The sequence below is a fragment of the Melanostigma gelatinosum genome, assembly GCF_949748355.1.
Source record: "Melanostigma gelatinosum genome assembly, chromosome: 3".
NCBI classification, from domain to species: Eukaryota; Metazoa; Chordata; class Actinopteri; order Perciformes; family Zoarcidae; genus Melanostigma; species Melanostigma gelatinosum.
Window position 1 is genome coordinate 30,177,268 of NC_136636.1, and position 16,962 is coordinate 30,194,229.

Here is a 16,962-nt window from a genome sequence, read left to right on the forward strand (position 1 = left end):
ATAAAAAGTCATAGCACACCTCTGGTGAAAGAGCTGAACATTTTAATAGTTCAACGGTTTCTGTAGCTTAAAAAGGAGGAGAAGATGGGCACGGAAGAAATAGAAGAAGTTGAATAAAGAAACAGGATATTGCTTAACAGCATTCCAACAATAAAGAAACAGGATAACAATCGTTGGAATGCTTAACAGCATTCCAACAATAAAGAAACAGGATAACAATCGTTGGAATGCTTAACAGCATTCCAACAATAACAGGACACCACCCTGAGAACAGGGACCAACAACCAAACTATAAATTAAGTCTCATAACTAGTGTTCACTCACAATGTCAGTAGTTAAAGTACTGTGTGTGTGTGTGTGTGTGTGTGTGCGTGCGTGTGTGAAAAACTATCCAAAATGGCAGGTGTAGTCTCGTACGTGACCATGCCACAAAATATGGAATCTGTTACTTTATCACACAGAAACCCGACTGGCCAGCCGCTGTCCTGGTCTTTTAACTGATAAAGTCACAGTTACCAACTTCACTCGTGCTGGCTGATCTAACACTATTGCAGCAGTATGGAACACACTGTGGTTTATAAACAGCACTAACAGAACTCTGCAGTCCGTAAATATACACAAGAACACGTTATAACAATATAGCAAGGCAAGGCAAGTTTATTTGTGTAGCACATTTCAACGACAAGGTAATTCAAAGTGCTTCACATAAAACCATTAAAAGCATCAAAACATAAGGCAAAAGAAAATGAGATTTAAAAAACAATTAAGAACATTCATTGAAACAATAAAAAACTAAGAAATAAAATACAGAAGTAAAATGCAGAAATGCAGGAAATTGATTAACATATTCATTGAACGTGGTTCAATTAAAGGCGGCAGCAAACAGAAAAGTCTTCAATCTTGATTTAAATGAGCTGAGGGTCTCAGCAGACCTGCAGCTTTCTGGGACTTTGTTCCAGATATGTGGAGCAGAAAAACTGAACGCTGCTTCTCCATGTTTAGTTCTGACTCTGGGAACAGATAGTAGACCCGTCCCAGACGACCTGAGGGGTCGGGATGGTTCATAAGGTAGCAGCAGATCAGAGATGTATTTTGGCCCTAAACCATTCAGTGCTTTGTAAACCAACAGCAGGATTTTAAAGTCAATTCTTTGTTGGACAGGAAGCCAGTGCAAAGACCTCAGAACTGGAGTGATGTGGTCCACCCTCCTGGTCTTAGTGAGGACTCAAGCTGCAGCGTTCTGAATCAGCTGCAGCTTTCTGACGGACTTTTTACAGAGACCTGTAAACACACCGTTACAGTAGTCCAGTCTGCTGAAGATGAATGCATGGACAAGTTTCTCCAGTACTGTAGACTAGACTAGTAGACTTAAATAAAACAAAACAAGGTAATAAACTCTTGTGTCTGCCCACACACAATCCTCTTACTCTGAGACGACTTCATAGCAGTCGATGTGGTTCTTCAAGTGTCTTGGTTAACCTCGGGTCCGGAGCTTCAAGCTGGCGATAAACCCTCCGTATGGCAGCAGGCCGTGATTACTCGGAAGTTGAGGGAATTCTCGTCCTTACGACCGGCAAAATGTCGACATAACAGGGAGAGAATGAGGCACAGAAGTTATCAGTTCTCCTCTTCAGGATCCCAGAACAATTGTTCGTCGAGTGAAGTTGAGACTATGACCTCTGGTTTTCTTCAAAAGCAACAACGTTGTGCACCTCCTTTCAGCAACTCCAGTGGGACGGGATGCCCGCGAGCTGGAGGTGACGCTGTTTTTTGTAGACTTTGACGTCAGGCCGTAGCACAGGGAATCCCTGTGGTGTCTATGGCCCTTGTCCAATAAGACCCCAGTGTTGTGTTTGCAACAAAATTCACACGTAGGTGAGACTTAACGTCTCACAGGGTTTGGTGTGAATCACCCTGTAGGCCCATGTAGGCTCGACTCTCTTTGTTCCAACCACATGGTGAAGTCCACACAGAAGTGAAATTTATCTCACTTTAAAGCTACGAGTCTACATTAACAAAAACTGTAGATATATGTTTCACTTTCAGTGTCGAAAACATTCAAATATAGCATACACTCAAACTGATTTAGTGTCTAAAATACATTTTGCTGCTGCCTCCGTCGACATTGGTACATAGCTTTGCTCCCGTGCTGGTACTCCTGTCTGCTTCTCCAAACATCTACTATACTGTAATATGCTGCAATATACAATCCCACTGTTAAACACCTGAACTATCCTGTAATGACGGATTATCTGGCGAGAGCAATGTGCATTGCATGCTGTGACAAGAGTGTGTAGATCAGGGGTGTCCAAACTACGGCCCGCGGGCCAAGTACGGCCCGCGGTCCATTTTTAATTGGCCCGCAGCAACTTCTAAAAATATAATGTAATATGGCCCACACTTCAAACTTGCACTTGACTGTATTGTACTTCTTAGTTTCACCACTAGGTGGCGATACTGTGTTGAACAAGGCAGCTTCTCCACAAAATAAGAGCAATCAAAGAAACGTTTAGCCCCGGATGATGACACGTCCTACACTGGTGCCGACCGAGAACAGAAAGTTAAATGGCAGTTAGCTCAATAAGAGTATTTTTTTCCGTGCAAACAAAACACAAGAAAAAATCACAATAGCAGCCACGAGGTAGCTCAACTCATTGCCCGCCACGGGAAACCTTTCTCAGATGGTGACTTCATAAAACAGTGCCTCACTAAAGTCGCAAGTATAATGTGCCCGGAATAAATGCAGGAATTCAACAACGTTAGCGTGTCCAGAAACACAGTTGTGCGGCGAATCGAAGACTTGTCAGCTAACCTAAACCATCAAGTGTCAGATAAAGCGCGTGCTTTTGCTTTTTACTCCATTGCATATGATGAGAGCAGAGATGCCACAGACACCGCACAGCTGTTCATTTGTTTGCGGGGAGTTGACGATCATTTCTGCTTTAGGAGCTGCTTGATTTTAGGAGTCTAAAGAGCACAACAACAGGTAAGGACGTGTTTGAAGCTGTGTCAGATGCAATTGACAAGATGGGACAAGCTGTGTGGAGTTATAACAGATAGGGCTCCAGCTATGAAAGGCGAGCGCAAGAGAGCGGAGGTGAGGCTATTAAAATGCAGCGTATCACCCACCAAGAAGCCCTCTGTGCTAACACAGTCCAGCTCGGCGATGTGATGAACACGGTTGTGAAAACTGTCAACATAATTCGAGCACGAGGGCACTCTACGCAACTTCAATGTTGCGCACTTCCCCACGCAGTCCGAAGTCAAATGTGCTTTTCCAAAGGCCAACCTTTCTGCTAAAAGGGGGAAATACGTGTCCGTGATAACGTCTCTCATGACAGAACTCAGTCAGTGCTTACGTGGCGGCTGGTCAATAGAGGGCGATAGGGCCACCCTTGAGCCACAATAAATAAAATAAAATGAATAATAATAACAATAATAAACTGTACAAATTGTCAATATTTGTGTTTTTGAAATATGGAATCACCCAGTAATATGTGTAAAATATGATATCTGCGGTAAATATATGCTTTTCCTGCATGTCCTCTCTGCGTGTGCACGTCTCAGCAGCTCTGTGGCGCTGGAGAAACGGCCCAAAAGAGCAGTGAAGCAGTTTTGCCAATTGCTGATTCAAGATATAAATGAGGGACATACAATTTAGCCAATCAGCGCCCTCAAATAGATTCAGCTTGGGGCAGAATGCCCCAAGCTGAATCTATTTGAGGAGAAACTGCAGAGCTGATATCAGATCAGCCTGACCTCACAATCAGACAGCAGACTAGCAGGAAAGGGAAGCAGTACATGCGAAGCTACCAGCTGTAAATAAGATGTCCTGACATGTTTGTCAAAGTGTTATTTTCTGCTTTTTTTCCATGTTGGAATAAATGTTAAATATTTAACTGCAAAGTAGCAATACGTGTTTGATACCTTCATTTATTTAGCATGAAATCATACTGGGATGTTTGCTGAAATTGATTGGATGTGGCACAGCCCTACCTAGAACATGTTCCACCAGCTGCCATGGCTTTCAATACGTTTCTCTCATTGAGAGAGACATCGAGCTGTTCTCAACTCCCTTCTATTTGAATAATGAGTCTGTTCGGCTCAACATACGTGAGCAAACATCTGTTAAATCTGAACAAAAGCACATTGAGAACCAAATTTGATTGATTTTGCTCACTTTAACACACTAGGGGTGAGGCGATCGGACCTGAGTGGCCCAGCCCTTGGTATATTTTTCTGTATGTGGCCCTCAGTGAAAAAAGTTTGGACACCCCTGGTGTAGATGAAACATTGTTTCTTCTCACGTAGCTGCTGGCTAGTAAGCTAGCTAACGTTGGCATGCTAATACCACAATGTTTCAATGCTAATGTTACATTGGTTGAATCCTATTTTATAATTTCATCAGCCAACACACCGCATATATAGGCAACACATGATTGATGTATGAGAGGGGCACAATTTATCAACATGAGTTCAGCAGTGGCGGGCCGTGCATTTTATACCTGGGCCTTCAGTGCTGTCCTACTACAGTTGAATTACCTCCTAATAACCTCATGATGAAGCATCAATCCAGCAAACCTGCAGCGGATCCACGCATTCCACCACACAAGAGCACGAGCCATTCAAATATTTTTCATAAAAATGACACGATAGACAAATGAACAGTAACGTTACTATGTAAACAAACAAACGCAGTTTGTCTGTCACGTCCGAGGGGCAGATCAAAGACTCAAGCGCAGACACAGACACTGGAGACGAGGTAAAGTTGGAAAAGGTATTTTACTGAAAAAGTCATAAACAAAAAGCGAACTCCAAAGGAGCGGGCAAAAATCCAAAAATGGCAAATGTACAAACCAGGAGCACCGAGCAAACACGAGGGAGACACAAAACTGGAACAGACAGGAAACTAACAAGGAAGATCTGACAACCAGAACAGGGAAAGCAGGGGACTATATATGTGTGGGGTGATGAGGAGATAGAAGGCAGCTGGGTGGACTGGGCAGGTGAGTAGGATGAGTGTAATCAGGGGAAACACACACACACACACACACACACACAGAGACACAGGAACACACACACACACACACACACGACTGTCAGTCGAGCCGCCCCAGGTGTATTTCGCCGGTCTGCTGTGGCCGGTTTGCACCGGGGCCGGGTTCCCACCTCCGCCGGGGCGCCTGCCGGCCGGCACTGGCCCCCTAGACCCTAAAGATGTTATAATTTCTTCCATATCTTTCAATTTGAACTCTTACTCCTCCAACTAAGCTCTGCTGACAACTTAAGTTTCGGTTCACGATAGTCACGTGCTCGCCCACTGCCCACGTCAAAGAATACGCCCAACATGTCAAACTAAAGATCTGATTGGTTGAACACTATGACAATCAACAATATCGTCCCCATTCACTGAATGATTGCTCGGATGATTTTAGCATGGGATCAAGAGAAGGTGTACGATAGTACAAAGCAAAGAAGTACTGAGCACAGGATCACAAATGCTTCATGCTTTATGCCAAGGTTGCTGTTGCAAGGGCAACCATTTTGAGAAATTGGCAACCAATTATTGGCCCTTGGTTGCAGTGGCAACCGTTTATTAACATATAAACAGGGACAGTACACAGAAAAACATGCATCCCAAAATATATTTATTAATATTGTTGCACTTGATGACAATGATCAATGAAATGAAGCTGAATGACTGTGGGGTTAAAAGTTCCACTAACCCATCAGCATTACAAACCAATGTGCAAAATGATTAAATGACAAAGAACCAGATGAACCTGATCGAAAAACAAAAAGGACATTCATGAAGTCTGGGATGAGACAACAAACACAAAACATGCCATATCTTCATTATTACGCTGACGTATAACTACATGGGATATTTAATAATAAATTAAGCGACTAACCATATTTTGATTCGGCAACCACAGATAAAAGTTAGTGTTGAGCTCCACATGCCTTGCATGCTGTACATTATGTATTGGGTGAAGATTACCTCGAAGTTGTGGTCTAACAATGTAAGAGCTCTTCATTTCAGCTGCCTTCTGGTATTTAATGAATAGGTTTTTACTCTAGCCACGTCCTGTTTGATTTACACATCAGTGTGTAACATCTCCTTGTTGAGTAATCTCCTTATTGTAGAAAATGAATTCATCATATGGTGATTCTTTAACCAGCAATTAGTTAAATCACATTGGAAAGCAGCAGGGTGTAGAACATTTAAAGCAGATCATTGGTGGCATGTGAGGAGAGAGACAATAGATACATGTGTAACTGCTGACACCATCATATTCCTTATGGGATTATTGGTTTTGGTTTTTTCACATCACATGATCTCTGGACCAAACTCCAGTTTTGCTCTCAGAGTTCTTATTGAGAAAACAGTTTTGAACTGTTGAGTGTACAAGACACACACAGGCCTGGCGCCAGCTGCTGGTGTATAATCCTATTGTGGAGCAAAGCTCAGTCACAACCCCGTGTTCCACACAGTCTCCGCCCTGCTGCAGTGCTATTGGTGCTCTAGTTGCAGTTGGTGCACCAGCATTACCTAAACCAGGGATTCCCAAAGTGGGGTGCGCTCACCCCTGGGGGTGCGCGAGCTGCCTCTAGGGGGTGCGCGAGAGAAAAAATGTAATGGCGGTGCAGTCCCGTCTCCTAAAAATTACGTTCCCCCAAAACTAAAATGCATTCTCAATTACATTTGACCACAAACGTATTTTCTCCCTGATTACGTTTGTGTTTGACATATTACAAATACGTTTCTCATCAACATATCTTTGCTGTACTCTAGTCTTTATGATGTTTCTGTGATCTGCCTCGCCTCTGCCCCGCCACCCACGAGTTGTTGCCCCGCGGCCACGCGGTGTCCCGCGGTGTCAACGGGTGAGCGCCGGCCACTCGGAACCATAAAACCAAGTCCCGGATTTCACCCGGGGACATTCTGGAGGTATTGTGACCGGGTGATGTGCCTCGTTGCTGGGGAGGTGCGTGTGTGTATGAGCGCATTTCTGCCGGAGACAGGCGGCGTGTTGTGGTAGTATTCTGACTGCGTAATAGGGAGAAGGCGAGGCGGTGGTGGAGAGGGAAACAAATGTTAAAGAGATGGTGGAATGTATGATTGGAGAGAGAGAAGCGAACAAGTTGGACGTGATCCCGCATCCAACAACACTGTCGCGCGCATCGATGCTTTGTCCGAAGACATCCTGGCTACATTAATCGGTCGCGTGAAGAAGAGTCAGTTTTACTCTCTGCAAGTAGACGAGTCTACAGATGTGGCCAATCTGGCCAATCGTCTGGTGTACGTCCGTTACCTTTTCGAAGGCACGGTGCAGGAAGAGTTTTTTGTGTTTTTTCTCTTGTAAACAAACGCCACGGGCGAGCAAACTGTTCTCTCATTAGTCCGATTTTTATGCGGCTCTGTTGCTTTTTTTTTTTTTAAAGGTGTGTGTGTGGGGGGGGGGGGGATTGGGGGTGTGTGAACCCGGTCTGGATGTAGAAGGGGGTGCGTGGCCTAAAAAGTTTGGGAACCGCTGACCTAAACTGTTGCTCTGCTGCATTCAGGTCCTGTGGGAAAATCGTAAATATGAGCTTCTTAACAAAAACAAGTTGATCTTACGTGATCACGCAGACTTTACTTTAAATGCTGTTGGTAGCACATTGGCCCTCACTTGATGAACAATATGTGGGAACAACATGCAGTGTGGGTTTATAGTTACACTGCAATCAACAATGTCATTTGTGATTTTTTTAATACATATTTCTCCAGCAATCTGAAAGGCTTTTCTGAGATGCATGGGGCAGTGAACAGGAAGGCTTGTTGTGTTTGAGGACAGAGTGAGATCTCCGTATCATAGAGAATCTTTTGTTCATATGTTTAGGTTTTGTGAAAGCAGCCTTACAGCTGGATCTGAAGGCAGCTCGCCCACCTCTATGTGTTGCTCTCTGTCTCTGGATTGCTTTCACTTCTTCAGTGTTTTCTGAGAGAGAAGGCATGTGATACATCTCTTGCTTCTTCCTGCTGTGTTTAAACTCCATCTTGTCTCTAGATGCCTGATGCAAATATCAATTTCAAAGCAGTGTCTGATGTCAAACGTCACATATGTGAATTGTCAAAGTCACCGTCACAGACTAACAACACAACAGGAGACATTCTGATGTGTCTGTGTACAGCACGACTACATATACTGTGTGAGGCACATTCTGTGTGTGTGTGTGTGTGTGTGTGTGTGTGTGTGTGTGTGTGTGAAGTTCAAAGTCCATTTCTGCCATTTCTATATACTTTCAGGGGTTCAGGACTGCCAAATCGAATACACAGTGTGTGTCTTTCTCTCCACACAGAGCAGGGTAAAAGGTGCTGGGATACGGCCTGGGCCCAGGCTGAACCTGCTGCTCTTCCTGAGGCATTGTTAACATGAAACATCTCTCTCTTTCTGGCAGACGTTGTTTCCAGACAGCTCACTTCTATGTGGAAGACAGCGATTCACCCAGGGTGGTACCCAATGAAAGGCTCCCCGTCATCCCCATTCCAGGTAACAACCGCCCACAACACTTCTCACATGTATAATCTGATTATTCATTTGATCTGTGGATGATCAGACAAAGAGACAACACATTGTGGAAACACTTACTTCCAACATGGTCTCATGATGTTAGAAGACAATAAGGAGACAACCAAGCAAAAGACATTAAGCATGAAAACAAACCTGAAATATTGAAACCAATCATCACAACAACAACAATTACAAAACAATTCCTGCAACACAAAACAAGGCCAGCTAAAACAATATGTAATGGTCAAATATGTATGAATCTGTCACCCTGTTCCATACAAACATCCTTACCTGGCTTCTATAAGCCCACTTGTATTTCAATAATTGATGATACAGATGTTTCAGATGTATTGTTTGTTGGTTTGTTTGTTTCTAAGTGGATGGAACATATTTACTAATGTTCTGGAGTAGATATAGATCAATACATGGGCTGGTCTATTTAGTCTGGTCCACTTTTGATATGTTGAACAGAATGCAGTTTGGCTTAGAGTTAATTGAATATACTACATTTGATCATTTGAACATTGCTTTACACCCCCCACTTCAGAGCTATTCAACAGAACACACGGATGCATAAAGGATGTTTTAAAGGTCCGGGTGAAAAAATAAATCAATATGAGTTTGTCACACCACAAAACATTTTATTATCCATCCAGCCAAATCAAATGATTAAAGAAAATTGGCAAGTATATATAACTAGAAAATGCATTTCCTGCTGAAAATGCGTTGGAATGCTGAAAGCTGAAATGAATCTCAAAAACATTGCTGAAAATAGATATCCAATTTAAAAAGAAATTGCAAAAAGCTTAATAATTCAAAAAGTTGAAAGATTACAAATATGAAGTCATATCACACCTCTGCTGAAAGAGCTGAACATCTTGATATTCGAACGGTTTCTGTAGCTTAAAAGAATTCCAGCGGTAGTGATATTTGTTGTAGTAGTAGTAGAAGAAGTTGTATAGTTGTAGTAGAAGTATTATTAGCAGTATAAGTATTAGTAGCATTTGTATAAGTACTAGTTGTAGCAGTAGTGATATTTGTCGTAGTAGAAGTTGTAGTCGAAGTATTAGTAATTAGAAGAAGAAGTAGTAGTATCAGTAGTTGTAGTAATAGCTGTAGTAGTGGTCATAGTATTTAATATAACGGTAGTAGTAGAATAAGTATTTGTAGTAGTAATAGTAAAGTCAGTTTTTGAAGTAGCAGTAGTAGTAGTACTAGTAGCAGTCGTACTAATAGCTGTAGTAGTATTAGTACTGGTAGTAGCAGTAGTAGCAGTTTTGGTATAAGTAATAATAGTCGTGGTAGTAATAGCAGTAGTGGTAGTAATAATATTTATGGTAGCAGTAATAGCAGTAATAGTAATAGTAGCAGTAATACTAGAAATATTAGCAGCAGTAGTAGTTGTCGCAGTATTAGTAAGAGCATTCATTATTTCAACAAAAAAGCCTAATTTTGAGCTAAACGTTTAAATACAGTTAATCCATGGGGCTTTTATTTTTGAAAGGGTGGGGCTAGGTGGGGGAGGGAGGTGGAGAGGAGACATAATCATAATGTTTGACACACATAAACAGAGGTTATTAAATGGCAGGCTTCATCACAAGCAGTTCAGTTAGAATTCACTCTCTGGGCTTTTATTTTGAAATGGGGTGTGGGGTGTGGGGGAGAAGGGGAGAAGAGACAGAATCATAATGTTAGAATAAACACAAACCGGTTATTAAATGACAGGCTCATCACAAGCATTTCAGTTAGGATTCATTCTGTGGGGCTTTTATTTTAAAATGGTATGTGTGTGTGTGTGTGGGAGGGGGGTGGAGGAGGGGGGGAAAGACCTCTAAAGATCCCTAAGACCTGAATGACTGTATGAGAGACAGAGAGAGAGAGAGGGAGAGGAGTGTATGTGCGCGTGTGTCTGTGAGTCTGTGTGTTTATCAACATCACTAATTGGCTCAATCGCAAACACCTGTGTGCCTGAAGCCATTTCATGGAGATAAAACAGGGAAACACCTCTCAAACAAATCATCAAAACTCCCATAACCATAGCTCCTATTGCTCCGATATTAATAATTGAGAGGAAGGATAACTTGAGAAACAGATCCTGTAAAAATTGTGTCTGTAGTATAAAAAATGTGGCTTAACTGGCGATCTAGAAATGGGGTACCGTGTTCTGTGGAAGATGTTTTTGAAGCAAAATTTAACATTGGTCTCTATGGAGCAGAAAGTTGGTTTTCCTCTCAATTAACGGCTTCCGTGTCAAATGTGGAAATCTGTGGGATTCCACAGTAATTTTTCTACGACAAGGACAATATTAGCTACTTCTACATCCAGAAATTATGCATGAAGAGTGAAGATTGTGGACACAGTGGCAAAATACAAATGTTTTTTTCACAAGAATCTCTTGCTGCTCTTCACTCTAGCGGTGACATCACGCACTCTAAGCTGCCCAATACACACCCATTATTAAGTCAGAAAAGGGCTGAAAAATCATAAAAGTTAAATTGCTGCAGTTCAAAAAGATATCAAAAAGATGAATCATGTTGGCAATAGTTGAGGGTTTTCTCAACATTTGAAAGTTGAAATGGTGTCTGTAGCTGAAAGTATGAGGAAGTTGAAGGATTTGAAAGTTGAAGTTTAAGAGGATTTGAAAATATTCTCCATAGAGATCCCAATGAAAATAAAATGCTTAATAATTCAAATAGTTTAAAGGTTAGAAATATGAAAAGTCATAGCACCCCTCTGGTGAAAGAGCTGAACATTTTAATAGTTGAATGGTTTCTGTAGCTTAACAAATGAAGGAGAAGAAGAGGTGGGATGGAAGAAATAGAAGAAGTTGAACTAGAAAATGCATTTCCTGCTGAAAATGTGTTGGAATGCTGAAAGCTGAAATTAATTGTGAAAGAATTGCTCAAAATTAAGAAATGGGAGACTATCTGCCTGAAAAATGTTGAAGCCCGAAAGCATTCAAACTGCACTGCTGAAAAACCTTCTAGTTGAAATGTCTAACTATGGTGTCTGTAGCTGAAAGTATGAGGAAGAAGAAGGCTTTGAAAGTTGAAGAAGTTTAATAGGATTTGAAGATTTTCTCCATAGAGATCCCATTCAAAAGAAAATTGCAAAAAGCTTAATTCAAAAAGTTTAAAGATTACAAATATGAAAAGTCAAAGCACCCCTCTCCTGAAAGAGCTGAACATTTTGATATTTGAACAATTTCTGTAGCTTAAACAAATTTCAGAAGTAGTGATATTTGTAGTAATAGTAGTAGAAGTTGTAGTTGAAGTAGAAGTATTAGTAGCATTAGAATAAGTAGTAGTAGTAGCAGTAGTGATATTTGTAATAGTAGTAGTAGAAGTCGTAGTTGTAGTAGAAGTATCATTAGTAGTAGAAGTATTAGTATTTAGAAGAAGTAGTAGCCTAGTATCAGTAGTAGTAGTAACAGCTGTAGTAGTGGTCGTAGTATTTAATATAACAGTAGTAGTAGTAGTAGTAGTAGTAGTAAAAGTAATGGCAGTATTTGAAGTAGCAGTAGTAGTAGTACTAGTAGCAGTCGTACTAATAGCTGTAGTAGTATTAGTACTGGTAGTAGCATGAATCGCAGTAGTAGCAGTTGTAGTATAAGTAATAGTAGTGGTAGTAATAGCAGTAGTGGTAGTAATAATATTGATGGTAGCAGTAATAGCACTAGTAATAGTAGCAACAGCAAAAGTTGTAGTAGAAGTAGTAGCAGCAGTAGTAGTAGTAATACTAGAAATATTAGCAGCAGTAGTAGTTGTCGCAGTATTAGTAAGAGCATTCATTATTTCAACAAAAAAGCCAAATTTTGAGCTCAATGTTTACATACAGTTAATCCATGGGGCTTTTATTTTGAAAGGGTGGGGCTGGGTGGGGGAGGGAGGGGGAGAGGAGACATAATCATCATGTTTGACACACATAAACAGAGGTTAGTAAATGACAGGCTTCATCACAGAATCCTCATATCTGATTGGCCGAGCTGCAACACGTAACAGCTGCAACAAATCATGTGTGTGCGGCTTTTATTTTGAAATGGGGTATGTTGGAGGAGGGGGGAAAGACCTCTAAAGATCCCTCAGACCTGAATGACTGTATGAGATACACAGAGAGAGAGAGGGAGAGGAGTGTATGTGCACGTGAGTCTGTGTGTTTATCAACATCACTAATTGGCTCAATCGCGAACACCTGTGTGCCTGAAGCCATTTGAAAATATTCTCCATAGAGATCCCATTGAAAATAAAAAGCTTAATAATTCAAAAAGTTTAAAGGTTAGAAATATGAAAAGTCATAGCAGACCTCTGGTGAAAGAGCTGAACATTTTAATAGTTGAACGGTTTATGTAGCTTAAAAAATGAAGGAGAAGAAGAGGTGCGACGGAAGAAATAGAAGTTGAATAAAGATTCGAAGAACAATAGTTGGAATGCTTAACAGCATTCCAACTATTAGGTTTCAAAATGATGAAAAAACAAGGCAAGGCAAGTTTACTTGTACAGCACATTTCAACAACAAGGCAATTCAAAGTGCTTCACATAAAACTATTAAAAGCATCAAAACATGAGGCAAAAGTAAAGGGGGGGGGGGGCTGCATCATTGAGCCATGATTTTATCAGGCCTGGCCAAAAAATCCTGAACACAAAAAATGTGAAAAACAGTTTTCCACAATTTAGTTCGAAAGAGTTCCAGCTCTAGTCCTCAGGTCCAGGATTTAGATCCAACCCTGTCAAATCAATTTCAAGCTTGTGGGGCCTCTTTACAATGGGCATTGGCTGAGTCCAAAGGCCTCCATTGAAACCAGGGCCAGTGTGCCCAGCATGGCAGAGTCCAGCCATGCAGAGTCCAGGGGTCTGCCATTCAGCCGATGTCCTGCCCCCCAGCAGGAACGCAGGCCCTCTGAGGTCCTGTTCTGGAGTCACCATGGATTTCATGTGGTTTGATGTGTTTCTTTCCTTTTTTTATACCCTCAGAAGTGTGACATAGCTGTGAATATCAGGAAGCACTGTGTGTACATCAGAGTCCACTGCAGCAGACTGGGGGGTGTATGACCATATGCTCGTGTTAATTGAGTCAATAAGCTCAGACCTAGAGCCTCGCGCATCCCATAATCCGCTTTAAGACCCTGTGCTGAATTTAAAACCTGCCGGCAGCAGCCACTCACTACAGAACCGTCCAGACGACACACAAACACACACACACACACACACACACACACACACACACACAAAGATTACAGATGTATGATAAAATGCTGCTAATTTAATATTTATATCTGTGATAAGTCCCACTTATTACAATTTGTTAAAAAACAATCATATGGTTTATTGATAATTGTTGGAATGCTGTTAAGCATTCCAACTATTGTTATCCTGTTTCTTTATTCCTCTATTTCTTCCGCCCCCCCTGTTTTTCGTCGCAACGCTTCTTCTTCATTTTTTAAGCTACAGAAACCGTTCAACTATCAAAATGTTCAGCTCTTTCAGGAGAGGGGTGATATAACTTCATATTTGTAATCTTTTTGGATTATTCAGCTTTTTGCAATTTTTTTTAAATTTGATATCTATTTTCAGCAATGTTTTTGAGATTCATTTCAGCTTTCAGCATTCCAACGCATTTTCAGCAGGAAATGCATTTTCTAGTTCCACTATTTGTTCCGTCCCCCGTTTCGTCGCAACGCTTTTTCTTCTTCCTTTTTTAAGCTACAGAAACCGTTCAATGATCAAAATGTTCAGCTCCTTCAGCTCATGTCTGCTATGACTTTTTCTATTTCTAACCTTTAAACTGTTTGAATTATTAAGCTTTTAGCAACTTTTTTTTGAATGGGATCTCTATGGAGAATATTTACAAATCCTCTTAAACTTCTTCAACTTTCAAATCCTTCAACCTCCTCATACTTTCAGCTACAGACACCATTTCAACTTTCAAATGTTGAGAAAACCCTCAACTATTGCCAACATGGTTCAGCTTTTTGATATCGTTTAAACTTTATGAACTGCAGCAATTTAACTTTTATGATTTTTCAGCCCTTTTCTGACTTTATAATGGGTGTGTATTGCGCAGCTTAGAGTGTGTGATGTCACCGCTAGAGTGAAGAACAGCTTGAGATTCTTGTGAAAACAAAATTTGTATTTTGCCACTGTGTCCACAATCTTCACTCTTCATGCATACTTTCTGGATGTAGAAGTAGCTAATATTGTCCTTGTCGTAGAAAAATGACTGTGGAATCCCACAGATTTCCACATTTGACACGTAAGCCGTTAATTGAGAGGAAAACCAACTTTCTGCTCCATAGAGACCAATGTTAAATTTTGCTTCAAAAACATCTTCCACAGAACACGGTACCCCATTTCTAGATCGCCAGTTAAGCCATATTTTTTACACTACAAACACAATTTTTACAGAATCTGTTCTTCAACTCATTCTTCCCCTCTTTATTATTAATATCGGAGCAATAGGAGCTACGGTTATGGGAGTTTTGATGATTTGTTTGAGAGGTGTTTCCCTGTTTTATCTATTTAACTATTGTTATCCTGTTTCTTTATTGTTGGAATGCTGTTCAGCATTCCAACTATTGTTCTTCGAATCTTTATTCAACTTCTTCTATTTCTTCCGTCGCACCGCTTCTCCTTCATTGTTTAAGCTACAGAAACTGTTCAACTATTAAAATGTTCAGCTCTTTCACCAGAGGGGTGCTATGACTTTTCATATTTCTAACCTTTAAACTTTTTGAATTATTAAGCTTTTTATTTTCAATGGGATCTCTATGGAGAATATTTTCAAATGGCTTCAGGCACACAGGTGTTCGCGATTGAGCCAATTAGTGATGTTGATAAACACACAGACTCACAGACACACGCGCACATACACTCCTCTCCCTCTATCTCTCTGTGTCTCTCATACAGTCATTCAGGTCTTAGGGATCTTCAGAGGTCTCTCTCTCTCTCACTCACTCACTCACTCACTCACTCACTCATTCTTTCTTCTCTCTCTCTCTCTCACTCACTCACTCATTCTTTCCCCTCTCTCTCTCACTCATTCTTTCTTCTCTCTCTCTCTCACTCATTCTTTCCCCTCTCTCTCTCACTCATTCTTTCTTCTCTCTCTCTCTCACTCATTCTTTCTTCTCTCTCTCTCTCACTCATTCTTTCCTCTCTCTCTCTCTCTTGCCACTGTTTCCACAATCTTCACTCTTCATGCATAATTTCTGGATGTAGAAGTAGCTAATATTGTAATATTGAAAAATTACTGTGGAATCCCACAGATTTACACATTTGACACAGAAGCCGTTAATTGAGAGGAAAACCAACTTTCTGCTCCATAGAGACCAATGTTAAATTTTGCTTCAAATACATCTTCCACAGAACACGGTACCCCATTTCTAGATCGCCAGTTAAGCCACATTTTTTAGACTACAGACACAATTTTTACAGGATCTGTTTCTCAAGTCATCCTTCCTCTCAATTATTAATATCGGAGCAATAGGAGCTACGGTTATGGGAGTTTTGATGATTTGTTTGAGAGGTGTTTCCCTGTTTTATCTCCATGAAATGGCTTCAGACACACAGGTGTTTGCGATTGAGCCAATTAGTGATGTTGATAAACACACAGACTCACAGACACACGTGCACATCCACTCCTCTCCCTCTCTCTCTCTGTGTCTCTCATACAGTCTTTCAGGTCTTAGGGATCTTTAGAGGTCTTTCCCCCCTCCTCCACCTCCCCTCCACACACACACACCATTTTAAAATAAAAGCCCCACAGAATGAATCCTAACTGAAATGCTTGTGATGAGCCTGTCATTTAATAACCGGTTTGTGTTTATCGAACATTATGATTCTGTCTCCTCTCCCCTTCTCCCCCACACCCCACACCCCATTTCAAAATAAAAGCCCCAGAGAGTGAATTCTAACTGAACTGCTTGTGATGAAGCCTGTCATTTACTAACCTCTGTTTATGTGTGTCAAACATGATGATTATGTCTCCTCTCCCCCTCCCTCCCCCACCCAGCCCCACCCTTTCAAAATAAAAGCCTCATGGATTAACTGTATTTAAACGTTGAGCTCAAAATTAGGCTTTTTTGTTGAAATAATGAATGCTCTTACTAATACTGCGACAACTACTACTACTGCTAATATTTCTAGTATTACTACTACTACTACTACTACTTCAGCTGTAATGCTGTAATGATGTAATGATGTTGGGTTCTCCACCAGGTCCATTCTCAAGGACACCTGGATGTCATTTCTTCAAGTTTGGCTTGAACGTCGAAATGGACTTAAGAATGAACTGATTCGAATTTGGCGGTCAGAGGTCACTATGACATCATAAAAACACATTTTTAGCTATAACTCAAGAACTCATATGCTAATTATGACAATTTCCCAAAAATGTCTAAAAAGGATAAAAT

General features: G+C 41.0%; 1 protein-coding gene across 1 annotated transcript in view; it reads left to right on the forward strand.

Annotated features, from left to right (window-relative positions):
- Nucleotides 1–16,962, forward strand: part of LOC306775047 (receptor-type tyrosine-protein phosphatase gamma-like) — a gene marked incomplete at both ends in the record, with an annotated part of 879,186 nt that overhangs the window by 833,147 nt on the left and 29,077 nt on the right. The window contains one exon of the mRNA XM_079265258.1: nt 8,443–8,534. Within this exon, the coding sequence (XP_079121384.1) occupies nt 8,443–8,534 (92 nt within the window). The remainder of the gene's footprint in view (nt 1–8,442; nt 8,535–16,962) is intronic.